Source organism: Mycena indigotica (genome assembly GCF_014461135.1).
Source record: "Mycena indigotica strain 171206Taipei chromosome Unknown Mind.scaff0002, whole genome shotgun sequence".
Taxonomy (NCBI): Eukaryota; Fungi; Basidiomycota; class Agaricomycetes; order Agaricales; family Mycenaceae; genus Mycena; species Mycena indigotica.
The window spans coordinates 5,284,258-5,298,492 of record NW_023503001.1 but is presented as its reverse complement, the minus strand read 5'-3'; the positions used below and the strand labels follow the sequence as shown (position 1 = coordinate 5,298,492).

General features: G+C 52.1%; 5 protein-coding genes across 5 annotated transcripts; 4 read left to right on the top strand and 1 right to left on the bottom strand.

Annotated features, from left to right (window-relative positions):
• Nucleotides 1-719: 719 nt before the first annotated feature.
• Nucleotides 720-2,044, top strand: MIND_00275100 (uncharacterized protein; the record flags this gene model as incomplete). The annotated part of the gene is made up of 2 exons (XM_037359623.1): nt 720-796; nt 850-2,044. The coding sequence occupies 2 exons, from the start codon at nt 720-722 to the stop codon at nt 2,042-2,044; spliced, it is 1,272 nt and encodes a 423-aa protein (XP_037224718.1).
• A 1,524-nt stretch (nt 2,045-3,568) lies between these two features.
• MIND_00275000 (uncharacterized protein) lies at nt 3,569-5,619 on the top strand (the record flags this gene model as incomplete). The annotated part of the gene is made up of 5 exons (XM_037359622.1): nt 3,569-3,891; nt 3,941-4,264; nt 4,315-4,677; nt 4,723-4,848; nt 4,899-5,619. The coding sequence occupies 5 exons, from the start codon at nt 3,569-3,571 to the stop codon at nt 5,617-5,619; spliced, it is 1,857 nt and encodes a 618-aa protein (XP_037224717.1).
• Nucleotides 5,620-6,920: 1,301 nt separating this feature from the next.
• On the top strand, nt 6,921-8,654 carry MIND_00274900 (C2H2-type domain-containing protein; the record flags this gene model as incomplete). Its single annotated transcript, XM_037359621.1, has 4 exons — nt 6,921-6,985; nt 7,034-7,074; nt 7,134-7,316; nt 7,375-8,654. The coding sequence occupies 4 exons, from the start codon at nt 6,921-6,923 to the stop codon at nt 8,652-8,654; spliced, it is 1,569 nt and encodes a 522-aa protein (XP_037224716.1).
• A 504-nt stretch (nt 8,655-9,158) lies between these two features.
• MIND_00274800 (uncharacterized protein) lies at nt 9,159-9,763 on the bottom strand (the record flags this gene model as incomplete). Its single annotated transcript, XM_037359620.1, has 4 exons — nt 9,159-9,182; nt 9,232-9,314; nt 9,360-9,509; nt 9,556-9,763. The coding sequence occupies 4 exons, from the start codon at nt 9,761-9,763 to the stop codon at nt 9,159-9,161; spliced, it is 465 nt and encodes a 154-aa protein (XP_037224715.1).
• A 380-nt stretch (nt 9,764-10,143) lies between these two features.
• MIND_00274700 (F-box domain-containing protein) lies at nt 10,144-11,734 on the top strand (the record flags this gene model as incomplete). The annotated part of the gene is made up of 3 exons (XM_037359619.1): nt 10,144-10,233; nt 10,280-11,662; nt 11,705-11,734. 3 exons carry the CDS (start codon nt 10,144-10,146, stop codon nt 11,732-11,734), a joined length of 1,503 nt encoding a protein of 500 aa, XP_037224714.1.
• Nucleotides 11,735-14,235: the final 2,501 nt, after the last annotated feature.

The following is a 14,235-nucleotide window of genomic DNA, read 5'->3' as shown; positions in this document are numbered from 1 at the left end:
AATCGATGTCGGGGGAAAAACATGGCCATTTTCCAATTTTCCTGGTTCGTTCTTTCGTGGAATCGCACCGCCCGATAGCTGTGTTTGTCGGGTCGGATTCGTTCTAATGGACTTCCAGATTATCCGTCCGACATCCTGCGTGTCAGTCGGAGAATACAACCTACCTTTGTCAACGAATCGGTTGGCCACGGCAGGCCAAGTGTCGCGTGGAGAATTGTCCATTGTTTCGGCTGGACCCTACTACTTTCCCTTTTGCGCTCCAACCGCGGACGCCGGTGTAGAGCGGGCAATGTCACCGCGAACGATGCGATCCCGCTGCTTCTGACGTCAACTGCGGGCGAGGTGGGGGTGGTCAACCGGTAAGCTTGCTGACTCGTATGAGTCGTATCCTATCTAAATACACATGTGACTCAAATGCTAGATCTGGCTGACGCTTATCCTTCCTCACCACGCAACCCCGGTTCGCTTACATCGCCAAGCAACAAGGAGAGCGTTGCCGACGACGCTTTTGTCGGCAACCGACCGCGTCGTTCGACGGTGCGTGTGGGCCTTATTACAACTCTCCGTTTTCGGCTAAGCTGTGGTATGACTTAGGCTACTGGTTAAAGGCAACCACCCTTCCTCTTACCAATACCTCTTCTTTCTTCTTACCGCTCCCTTCATCGTTCCATCCTTTTTGTTCTTAATTACCCTCGCCCTACCCGGCACGCGATACCCTGATGCCGCCGCATTACCTTCCAGACTCCTTGTTCCCTTCCAATAATGGGACGGCCCTCATCGACGGAGAAGATTTGTAGTCCGTTGTTCACACTTGCTCTCAACCATTTTACTCATTTGTGATTGTCATAGCTCTTCTTCAACAAATGGAGATTCCCGGTTGGGTGTTGGTCGTGGCCAACCTATCCTACGAGCCGTAAGCCTCAGTCGCAAACCCGCAGGACCACCCCATGTCGTCGGTCGTCGGAGATCTCGCTCGGATGCCAAGTCATCCACTGCGACGCTATTGCAATCAATGCCCGAGGGCTCCATAGACAACTCCACCGACGGGCGCTCTCACCGCAAACAAATGACAGCACCTTATCAATTGACCCTTCAAATCCCAGCGACACCTACCGTATCCTCCAGCCGCTATCTGACTCCTGGGTCGTGGCATAACTCGCCACGCTCTCCTGGAAATGCCTGGTCGAGCTTCTCCTCCCCCTCATCGACCTCTTCGCGGTCGCGTGGCCTGACACATGCTCGCCTACCCGAGCTCACCTACAGCCCGTCGCATGATGGTGGACCCAGTCCATCACACAATGAGCCCACCGCCTTTGGCGATGGGCTTTCGCCAGTAATCACCATTAATGATGTTACTGCCGATGGCTCGACTGCCTTGCTCGAGCCTCTTACGGAACTCAACCTCAAAGGCTTCCCCTCCCCGTCTCGGGAGGAGCATACTGATGGCTTGCAGACGTGGGCCAATCGTGTGGTCAGCACCACGCCTAACATCAACATACCCTACTCTCCCTACTCTCCCCACCCTCGCTTCCAAGAAGATAACGACTCGGATGGCTTGCATCCCTTTTCAAACACGATACTTGCCGCTGAGCACAACAACGGAGATGGTCTTCCCTTCTTTCCGTCTTCGCCTTTTCCTGGGTACTCTCCCTTCTCAAGCTGGCCTCAGTATCTTGACCTATCTCCATCGCCACATTCGAGTTCAACAAGCATTCCACTGGTATTGCCTGTTTCCGACCATTCTATTGCTGTACCCATAACGCAACTTACGGAGGAGAATCATACTCCTCATGTGCAAACGGAGTCAAGCCATGGCTTTGCAAACCAGTCTTCCCCGTCAATTTCAACTCTGTACTCGCCGCATGTTGAAGCCAAGGCAGCACCGCCCCGCGCTCATCAACATGTCTTCTTTGCCCGTTTCCCCTTCAACGACGAATTCATCTCGCAGTCCGACAATCTTAGCTTCTTGCAGTTTCCCTCGGTCAATCCAGGAGACCCCCCCCCCAACGATCGACGACCCCATTCCCCCCATTCCCGGGTTTAATGATGTCGATGATTTCTTGTTTTCTTTGGCCTCCATCCCCAATCAAGTCAACGTGTTAACAAGTCCTAACTTGACGATTGATCCCCTTATGTTAACGGAGGCATTGGAGTCATTTCCCAATGAATGGTCTGTTCGATCAACAGTTGCGCCTTCTGCTCGCAAAGATGAACACACTCATAGCGGCTCTAACTCGTTTTCCAAGGCTATCCATGAAGCGAGCGGCTCGTCTTCTCAACAAGTGAATCGGAAAGGCAACCATCTTGTTCAAAGAACTCCCAGGCAATCCCGGGCAAAAGCTCCTTACCCTTCATCCCCGGCCTCGACCTCATTTAACCAGTCGGTCCCAAAGCAGACCTATGACAAGATCACATGGATGAACTCCACGCCGGCCAAAATACGGACAATGGATGGACTCAAGCATTCCGTTGGATCGGAGGCTGGTCGATTTGTCGCGCGTGGCCGCCGTAAGGACCCGGACAAAGTCGGCCCGTTTTTCTGCGATATTCCCGAATGTGGCGCGGACTTCACTCAGTTGCATAACCTGAAGAGTATGTGGTCTTTTGTCAACTCTTGTGCCTGCTGACATTTCCCCGAAGTTCATACCAAGGCGCATTACCGCCAGAAGGACTACTTATGCGACAAGTGTGGACGCGGTTTTGGTACGGCTCAAACTCGGGACCGACATGACCCCAAATGCCCTGCCACGGTAAGACAATCGGTTGTGGCGTAGGCTTACACGACCCTGACTAGTTATTCTTTCTTAGAGAACTCCCGGACCCGCCTAATCACCCGCCCCATCTCACAGTCATACTTCGCTTTCGACTTACACTGGATTAACCATCAGGAGGTGATATTTCTGTCAAAAGTGCCAAATTTTGCTTGTAACACGGCAGTTTTCAGGTTTTCTTTGCTTGTTCCACCCCATTATATTGGTGCTCGCCTTGGTTCGCTTTCCATTGCTTTCGACCCTGCGTTCGTCATGCTCTCGGTCCTTAACGGACGCCTCGCCTTGCAAATTCATGATCACGTTATCTTCTTAATGGCGCGCAACCCACGGCCAGTTTTTTTTCGATGCCGCCGATTATATATCCCCTACGACCGTTCTATGATTATGAACCCCGAAGTGCTTGTTACCTCTCTCAAGCCCGTCTCATCTCGTGCCTACAGGGAGTAGCTGCTAGGCTTCAAGTTGGGACTTCAATGCTAACAAGCCCTTGGGTATGATTGTTATGATGTACTTGTACGCATTATACTGCCTGCTGCCCATAGACTCTTGTTATCCACTTAAGGACAAAAATTATACCTACATATTCCCCAGCCTCATTTTGTACTTTTAGTAATACAATCGAGTGGAAGCTGAGTGGAAGGGCTTCATCAGTCTGTGCACGTGACATTTCCCCAACATGCAGAAAACATGCACGATGTCGATCTGCTCTCATTGCGAACATGCTGAACGTGGTCGTACCTGATAGCTGCTCTTGAGCTAATCAATGCTTCCACCTCCGCCAGTTTTTTGCATCAGGCATGGATAAGCTCCAACTTGTTTCCCTTCGTTCAGCATCCCAACCGGGGGTCGAATCGCGATTGATAATTCGACATGAGGAGGCTGGGATGCCTGGGAAGACGCTTGGGCGACTATACTCCGCCGCCGGGACAAGCATCGCACGTTTCGTGAATATGACCGCTCTGGGGCGTGGTTATGGCCCCGCAGCTGTGGCGGAGCCCATTGACAACTTTTTCGATGGGAAACAAGAGAAGGGAGTTTCGGTACATGATCTGCAACAGCGACGACAGATTCCAGCAGATATTGTGAGAGGTTGTCAACGGCTTGTGAATTTCGCGTTCCGGTGAGTTGCCCAATGCCTTGTGCATCGACGTTAACCACTCAAAGTTCAGCTCCGAGACGCCACAGACCCAACTCACGGCCTTCAAGAAGATTATAGCCCTCTCAACTCGATTTCCTGGGCTCAACACAATCTTTTCGCAAAACGATAATGTAGTTTCAACGGCAAATGGTCTATTCAGGCTGTGGGATCGTCCGGAAGACACTGCTTGCGACGCTCGGTGGCATTTCATGTGCGAATTTGCCGCCTATTGCGTCACAGAACGGTCGATTTCCGCGCTAATTGGACGACAAGCGCTCTCGGCTCTTTCCTCTGCAGTAGACGTTTCATCTGGTCTAAGTGTCATCGAGCATGTGCTCAATGCGTCGGAATATGAGTGCGTTATCTTGTACTCTGGCCAATGGGATTTGCACTGAAGCTACCCAGTGCCCAAATTCCATTCGACAGCCATTTATCGATACGCTACCTTGCCAGCATACTCCGACTGAAGGGATTCTGGCAGTATCTGCAGTCGGAGGTGGAAGGAGAGGGCCACATCTACTCGGGTATCGCCGATAAACTCCTTCGACGCGCGATTTTCTTGCTTCAGGATCTTGGCTCTGACAATGATGCGGAAGCTGCGGAAACGGCGACTTCATTTGTACCTCTGTGTTTGGACGAAGAGGGTGTTGACTTGTATTGTGGCTCGATTCTGCGAGGCTTGCGCACACACGTATTTTCAATACCATCGTCAGTCGCAAATCAACTTTGGTATCGAAACCTTGTGGAGGTTGTGACCGCTATTCGCCAGTAAGCGGTCATGTCTCTGCGATTTCCGATCTAAATGAATCACAGATTGGAGTGGGCCACAAGGCTTCCTGTGTCCAGACAACTCGTCCTTGACGACATCTATGAACGACATTTCCCGTTTCGTATGAAAGAGGTGGAAGTCATTGTGGAGCTATTAGGTGTAACGACGGAGTACGTTATCTTTCTATCAACAAGAATTGAGTCTTACTGCTGCTACTCAGACAAGCTGAACAAGAGACTCACACCGACGCCGAATCAGACAGCCTGGACCCAGTGATCGACTCCGAGTTTTCCGGTCCTGTTCATTCCTCTGGTCTTCCATTGACCGAGTATATTCGACCCACTAGTACGGGTCTGGCTGCTCAATTACGCCAGCTTCTCCCGCGCCGCGCTCTTTTCCGTGTGCGGATCCACATTCATCAAGTTTCGAATGTACCATATGAAGACGGCGAGCTCGCTGCGCGCTGGAAGTTCAAAAACACACGGAAAATCACTGAATTCAACGATGAAGAACCGGCATCTCCTCGCGGCCAAACGCTTTGGAGGCCCCTTCACGATTACTCTGCAGCGTGGGACCACCAGTTGTGGGCGTATGTTCAGATGTCAATCGACCGTAACTCGCACGAGCTGGTTCAACACCCGTTTAAGCTCAGCATTCTACAGCGGGTGCTAAACGGTGCTAATCGGGACCCTGTACTTGGAGCCCTTGACCTCGACCTGGCCGAATACACGGACAGTAACCCCCAGTCGGGGCCGGCGAAGGGCATCATTAACCGTCGCTACCTTCTTAACTACAGCAAAACCAACGCTCTTGCGCAACTGTCCATCCATGTCGAACCTGTCGGCCAAGCACCGCAGTTTATTGCTCGGCGGCTAGCTGGCTTTCCTCCTCCTATTGAAAATTTCCCGCCCGAAGTTTCGGACGACGGCATCAATATTTGACGGAGAATCCTCCTTTCCCGCTCTCTCTTTGCGAGCCACTCTATAAACTCGACACCGCCATTCGGGCTGTTCTCTCCGGGAACGCGGATGCAAGCCGGCCTCTCAGCCTAGCCATCTTCTATAGGTTTTGCCTATCGCCGTTAATCTGCAAGCCCAAGAATATAAGCATACCTATGCTCACTGCCCACGCCCACGTCAGACGACCTCCTTCTCCCGCTTTTGTATTACACGTGTACCCAGCCTGTCTTCGTTTCATTCTCAACGCAGAAGCAATGTGGCGGATTCTTCAGCTTTTACACGTTGCTTTTGAGGCTGAACCCTTGCCTTACAAGTCACAACTCAGAAAACTACTCTCCAGTCTGAGTTGATTTCGATTCCCCATGTCAGTAAGTAAAGTACCTTTCCACTTTGGCTGTCGATCTTCCGACGACATTCTGTCTGCCGGAGCTCTTTGATTGTTGCCGGACAGATAGCGGATGATCGGTCCGCGTTATCGAGGCAATGCGCCAGCCACTCTGGTTCCGCGGGTTTCGTGCCATCTCTCAGGCCGAAGTAAAGGCACCGTCGGCAATGTGGCTTGCCTGTCAAGATGCATATTACCCCGAAACCTGTGCAGATCATACACGAAGAAACGAACGAACCTTCAAGGTGAAGTTACAATGCACAAGTATGATGAGCAGAAGTTCAATTGAAGGCGAAACGTTTTACCAACAGGTAAGGAATCCCATGGCCATGGATCCGTCTTCGAGATGCTCACCATGGGCTGGCTCGCGTAACTTGATATAATGGAAGCAGCGCCTCCAACGGCGCCCTTGTCTACTGAGCGTCTAAAACGACATGGACGCCTTTTGCCATTGGCCATCGGCTTGATCAAGTGCTCGAGAGGCGGCACCGAAGTCGCCAGCGTCTATTGCTTGTATCTGACTTCCCGCGGCTCAAGCACCGCTCAGCTGTTTAGTTTTCTGTGGGACTTGAGATGTTATTCAAGTTGTTACATAGGAATACGAAGGGTGTGCCTAATATCCCACTAAGGATACCACCGCTTGTTATTCAGGTTGCACATTGCCTTCCAGTGACGGTTCGGCCGTTTGTTGGGTTAAACGTTAACGTCGGGTGTCGCTCAACAGCTTTCCTGGAATCCCATCAAACGCCATCACCAGACACAAGCACTGCCCTTCCAAATTAGGAAGGCTGGATTTCTCGAAGACACTGCCTTTTCGCCAGCATGCGGTTTCCGGGGCAGTCCACACAGCTCCTTAAAAGAGACTGTGAGGTGTATAAGCCGACACGACACCCCCAACATGACTGAAGACTACACACCCTCCATCCTGATCGAGCCTCCACCAAGCTCAGAGCAGGCTCTCCTGTGAGTGTGTTTACGCGAAATGCGCGTCATTTCTTATGTGCTCTACAGCGAGTCTCTCAGCATGTTCGACAACTACTGTGCTGCAGCCGGTACGACGCGTTTCATTGCTGTTATTCTACACCCTTTCTGACTGCTGTTGGCCTTAAAGATCCTTCTGAATGCTACCCACAACCGCCTAGCCTTTTCATCCAACAACCGGACACTCTCTCGATCTCAACGGAATTTGAAGACTTCCTTCAGGCGGACAACAAGTTTGGTTATAGCCCTTCTACTTCTGGTCGCAGCTCACCAGTCGGTGTTTGGAGTCCAGCTTCCAGTTTCTCTGGGGAAGGTCGGTATTTAACCTGGGTCTTGTGCGCAGTACTTTGACGCGTACATGTCTTTCTTAGTTTTCCCCGACGACGAATACAGTTGGCAGCAGCCTCTCTCCAGCCACTCCTCCCCCGCCCACTCCCCTTCATCACTGTCGCCCCTGACGTCTGCTTTTGACGGTTTCGCCCTGGACGAAGGCTATTCTACCGCCGAGCACTCCGTTCTGAACGGTCCGCCCGCCTTTTCCCGGCTGCGAAGCTCCAGTCATTCTGGTTCATCAACCGAACTATGGGCGGACAGTGGCGTCGGTCGAGGTCGCTCGTCGTCATTTAGCGGCGCTACAGAGGCCCAATTCTTCTCCCCTACCCCGAGTCCTGAGGTCCAAATCTCCGTGGCCAATCTAGATCTCTCCTTCACGGACTCTCTGGGAACTAACCTCTCTTGGGGCGCGGTTTCAGAGGCTGATGTTGCCTCCGCGCCTGCCGACTCCCCGCTTGGGGGTTTGGTTGCTGGTTGGAGATACCCCAACCGGGATGGGCCGTCTGCCGACACACAAGACTTGTCTTCACCAGTCAGTCCGTCATTGCTCACGGTCCCATCAGCGACGAGCGGCCTTCGTCGCAGGGGTGCTACTGTGGCCCGTCGCACTGTCAGCCACTCGGATATCAACTCTTTAATGCCGCCAGAGCTGGAGCAAGGACGGGGTCGGGGTCAGCATCGTACCACGCTGAGTATCCCCAACTCGCGCAGTGCGAGCAACCATTCTCAGTCGAGTTCGCGGGATGTGTCTCCTCACAGCGATTTCGGCTATTACTCCCCATCGCCTGCGTTTGAAGACGCAGAATACGACACTGATGTCGAGCCCATGGGTCGGCGGAGTACATTCACCGCCATTCGTGGGCCGCGGGAGGGGTTCCCTGCCACAACTGTGCCGTTGAGCAGGGCTATCAGCGCGCCATCTGTTAGAAGCCGCAGAAATAGGGCTATCCAGCAGCAACATAGCATTGGTGGTTTGGGAGTCTTCAAAGCCGAGTCGTCGTCCGACTCGACGCCTTTCCTATTCCCTGACGCGCCAGGAGCTGGTCGCAACGACTTCCGTGTGGCGCAACCCGTAACCTCGCCGTTCAAAGCCGAAGTCGCGTCCAACAAGATCCGCCAGGCGAGCTCTGCTCGTCGCATCAACGCTGCTACCTTTGCATGCCCCCTCCCGGGTTGTGGCTCAACATTTACCGCCCGCCACAACCTCGTTAACCACATCAACTCGCACAACAAGCACCGCCCACACAAATGTCAGTGTGGTATGTCTTTCACGACCCAAGGCGTCCTCAACAGACACAAGAAGCGATGCCGGAAATAACGAACCCCCGCCCCGATGTACATTATTCATAGTGCGTTCCTTTTACTCCCAGTCATGTCCCCGTTTACTGATAAAAGCTCCCAGATGAAACCACTTAATCTAATTGGTCGACTTCGTATACCTTATTCTCGACTCTCGCATACCCACCCACTGTTTCCATGCCTTGCACACCCTACTGTATCACTAGCTCTGCTCGTCTTATCCTGTCTCTCTACGCACCTTCGAATTTCGCCTGTAGTCATGTTTGGGATCCTGTCTCGTCGTCTTTACCACCTTTGTGTCGATAGACCAATCAACACGATAACCTTTCATTGCAAAGAGGAGGACTTAGTGTTCCACTATATTTTCGAGCCCTTTAAATCCAAGCAATGGTAATGATTACAACCAACAGCTTATGGGAATTCGAAAAGAAACTGAAGCAGGAACAAGGAATCTTCTAACCTATATCGTGCTTTCTGAGCAATAGAACGGAGCAAATCTATATACGGGGAAGGTAAAGCGTCATTAGAGGCCCCATAAGCGGCAAGTCTGGGGAACAAATTAGTAATTTGAACGAGTCCGGGGAGAGTATCCATACGAAGAATAACCATGCACAGATGAAGACAAAGGCATCCCAAAGACTCGTATATACCCACCTAACGGTGCGGAATGCCCAACTGCCTGCTGACGCGATGAGCTGATATAGAAATAAAGCCAGACGCAGACCTTGGTCTCTCCTTTTCGCCTCCAAAACAGCGATTTGTCGCCGAAGAGCGTTTACACGGCGTTCGGCAGCAGCGATTCGATGCTGGAAAGCAGTCAGCTGGCGGTGCTTTTGCGCAAGTGTTTCGGTTTGTGTGAATAGGGCTCGGCGTTCTGGGTTTCTGGTCAGAACTGGCTGCAAAAGCTAGAGAGCACATACGAGTTTTGAGGTGGTCTTGCGCCGCCGCCCTGAGCCCATCTGGCGTCAATGTCTCAGATCGAAAATGTGCAGTCTTGTCTTCTTCTACGCTGTCTATTTTCACGACCATAGGGGGACGGCGGGAGCGTGTTGGAGTGCGGGAGGTGGGGAAGAAATGGGGAGCAAGACCGCGCAAGGTTCGTGGTGGTGCTGGTCCAGGCGTCGCCATTGTCCAAGCTAAGAGCGAGATGGAAATTCAGGTTAGGGGGTCCCATAATATGATCCCCGCAGCTTGGAGGACAATTCAAAGGAGATTTCCACCCGAAAATTCTTCAAATTATTGCATGGAAAAAGGTGTGTGTCCCTAGATGTCGCGATAAGGGCGACCGACGTCACCATGGCAGAAGATAAGCAGGCTCTGGTTGGATATTTTCGCCATACAGCTGAGCCGAGGTATGTGGAAGACTGGAAGTTGAGGACAATTTTTGCGTGAGAAGAACAATTGCAAGTCCAAGGTTGGCTTCTACTTTTGCCACTTTCTGCCGGCATCGATGTGTCGTCCTTGTCTCTTAAGCTCACTAGATTAGCCCCGACCAAACGCCAATCGCGATGGCTTGTGCGCTGTCCAGCCTACCCGTGGATCTGCTTCCGGTCATCTTCGCGTTCCTGGATGGCCAGTCGATTTTACGGTGCTCTGCAGTGTGTCATCCTTTGTGGTCTCTTTCTCCAAGTTTACATTCGTCAGGTTTGTCGTGAATGGCATTCGATGATAGAATCCTCCACCGAGCTGCTCTATGTAGTAGAATTGTGGGCTGATGGCCTTGAGGCGGGATACTCTCTCGGTCGTTCCCCCCATGAAAAGCTGCAACGACTCCTTGCCTGGCGTCAGGCTTGGTCAACGCTCGATTGGTCAGCTCGAACGACTTTCCCAATCAGCGAACATCCGCGCGCCTACGAGCTTGTCGGTGGCGTATTTGCCCAACACAACACCTGGCCGCGTTCCGACTTTTCTACCATCCGCCTCCCTTCCGTCGACCATCGAGCCGAAATAACCGCCCGGGAAAGCGTCGGCGTATCTTCGCTAGACTTCGCCATGGACCCCACACAGGATTTGGTGGTGTTTCTGTATAAGCAAGAATTCTGGAGCGAGACGGGCAACTTTGACATTCGCTCCCTGTCCACTCTCGAGCCTCACCCACTTGCTGCCCTTCCCACTCTGTCATTCGACCTCCGGGACGACGCTTTCCGGCGGATATTTCTCCAGGTTGCCGACGATGTCATTGGGCTGCTTTTTCGCACGTCGCAAGTGTCCGAAGGTTCCCTTCGTCTCGTGCTGTTCAACTGGCGGTCCGGAATCCCGTTATTAGACCTTGCAGGCCCGCAGCTACCACATTCTATCTCCGATTTTGCCTTACTCTCCCCACGGTCGTATATTCTGGCCTCGGTTAACGAGGCGTCTTACCTCCCGGGAATGCCAAAGGGAAAGGGCGAACTACATCTGTATGCCTTTGATGGGAAGCGACATTACTCCGATCCAGACCATGTCGCCTCATTCCAGCTCCCTTCTCCGCATCCAAACCGCATTCTCGAGCGCATCATCGTTCACAGTGGGCCATTTTGCGCTGGCCCCATTCCCGGCGCACAATTTATCAAATCGAACGAGCGCCGCATTTGCGTCATTTCTCTCGCCTATGACCATTCTGAATCATATTCCCTCTTCGTCCCGCATGCGTATTTCGAGCAGAGCATTCGGGCAAGGGACGAAAAACCTCCGTCGACTGTCCCTTGGGAAGACTGGGGCCCATACAACACCCGCTTATTACGCGGAAGACACGTCTTCTGGCTTCGTTATGTGCACGGCGAGCGGGTCGTGTCGCCTGTTGATGCTGCCTACCCATATCGCATCGAAGTATTAGACTTCGGCTTCTTTCCTGGCCGCCTTCAACCACAAGACCAGAACATCAACACGCAACTCCATCTCAATCCGAGTACGATTTCCCAATACGACACCGTCTTTCAAGAGGACGTTACAACTTGCTTGCCCTATCGGCGAATCGTTCGCGACCTCGATCAGCGACACATTCTCTTCCTCATTGACCAAGACCGCATTATAGGCGTCAACGAAACTGTACGTGTTGACTTGCAAAAATAGCACTGCTCATTCGTCCAGGTTAATCAACTGACAGTATATGCATTTTAAAAACTAAAATATCCAACTTGGACGCCAGTCTTTTACAGGACGCACTTCCAGCCCTGCCCAGTTCAATTCCATCAGCGCGTTGGGCGCCAGCATCAGTGGCGCTTCGAGCCATAGCGTCCGCATCGTGCGCTTCCTGCGTTGATACATTACCCGCAGCTCGTTGACATTGGCATAATAGCACGCTCGTAATGTGAGCGTGCTCAAGCGGGGCAGAATGTCGCTCGTTGCCAACGTATTCACGAATATCAGCGCTGTCGTCATCTGGCTGAACGAAAGTTCGAGATCCACTACCGATTGTACCGCCGGAGCGGCAATCAGGCTCAGCTGGAGGTCGGAGGGGGCGAGCGCGCGGAAACAGAGGCGCAGGCTTGTGAGGGAGCAAGACGATCGTTCCAAAAACGACTGCAGCTCTGGTATCGGTGTTGGTTGGGTGTCGATGCCTTCCAAAATGCACAAGCTCGTCAAACGCGGCGCAATGATGCTGCCGAAAATCGATTCAACGCAGCTTTTATCGCATTCTTTGATGGTCAACGTGGACAATTGCGGGATGTGGTGAATTTTGTTCTGGTCACTCCTCCCGCTACAGCGGCTCAGGCCGAGCATCGTCACATTCCCCAGGGCTGGGAGGATGCGCAAAACATCATCCGTCCTTGCGGCTACCAGTGTGCAACTCCGTAAACGACTCCAGATGAAGTCGACGCTTGACGGAATCGGCTGGTAGTCAACATATAACATCAATGTCTCAAGGAGCGGTATTGCACGGAAGAAGACGTCGATGTTGTGGAGGAACGGCTGTCCCGCGAGCTCAAGTATGAGCGTTTTTAGCGTCGGGAACTCAAGCGGGGGGTTGCAGGCCGCTAAGAGGTCTTTAAAATGCCCACGGTCCATAACGAGGTGGGCCTCCCGCCACCTCCAATAGAAGAGCATCAATATGCCCAACAACGGGCGGGCGCACGTCCTATCGACACCACGCAAATCGAGTTTGAACAAGATCGGTGCGGCTTGGCTGGAAGTAAGTTGGTGGACGAGTTTGGGGATGAGGGTTGAATTCCCTTTGAACCCGCCTAGTGCGGGTTGGAAAGACAAATTGGATAAACGACGGGGGAAGATGCCTGCCAGGGTGCGCCACGATTTGCAGACGGCGGAGATGCACGAAAGCGTGTGGGCATATGGGGAGTTGGCGGGTTGCGGCTCGAGGTCACAGAGGAGATGCTCAAACACTTCTAGAAGTAGTTCAGCAGGGACCTGCGTAATGATAGATGCATGGACAATCGTAGGACAAGTTAATGTCGTTGGAATGTTGGGCTGCAGCTGATGATGCGATTCAGGCCTATGGGTAGGTAGATAAGAGGAATGAGATCAGGATATAGTGTCGGTGAACTGACCTGTCCTGCATGGTGGCTGTCGGGAAGTCTCAAGCGCAAAGGAGAACTCTTGAAACGAGCTTATGTAGTCCCCTGTTGTTACCAGTCTCAAAAATTTATGACCGCTGTTCCATATGTCTTAGACACACCGGCATCAGCCATCTTGCTGAAACCTCTGTAAGTTTCCTGTCCTCCCACCGCTTTTCAGAAATATTTTATAGGATATCAAAGTCAACCTAGAGGCCAAAATATTCTACGATGTTCACCCGCCCCGTTTCACGCCGCATGTCTATGATTTGCTGAGTAATTGAGCTGGACAGCATAATCAGTCGAACCCATCATCAGCGGAAGAAACTATATAGACACACCTCTTTCTTGCACAACCCATGCCGCCAGCAACGAATACAGTCGCTTTGCTTGCGATGAGTTTGTCCAAAATGCCGTGAACGCCTGTGTCATGAAACATTCCACTTTCCAAACCAAGCTCCAAACCGATACCACCAGCGTTAGCCAGACCTGTTTCGTTGAACTCTTCTAGTTCCATTGCGGAGAGTCTTTCTCCCTCGGCAAACGCGCCTCGAAACAGTGCCAGTGCTTCCAGCTGAAACCCGTCCCAGTTGCTCTCCGCATCGTGTGCAAACCAAACACTTTTCAAAGTTGGATACTCCCCCAGCAACTGCATGAGCAAGTTGACCAATTCTTCGGCACAGCGAGGAAGCAAGTCCGACACCATTGATTCTGTACGCCAGTGAACAGCGATATATGGCGAAATAGGAGAAAGGCGAGTAGCCAGGGTTTGTAAGGTGGAAGAATATTGCGGAGGTGCAAGGGAGTTGAAGATGGGATATCTAAGGTCGTATGTGAGGAGCAGCACTGCTGGTTGACCGTCATCGTCATCTTCATGTACACTTTCCGGAGAAGACAGTGCTTCAATGATTGCCGGACCGGAGTCTTCGGTAATGAGAGGATGGATGAGTAATGACGGAAAGTCGTGAACGTGGATCGTTTCAAATTTCGAGGAAAAACATTTCGGAAGGTCAAGTTGTGGGTTGTTGTCAATGCGGATTTGCACGCTGTCAGCGTTGGTGGGAGTGTTTTCAAGGGGTTTGGAGGACAATACTACTGAGCGTCCGGTGA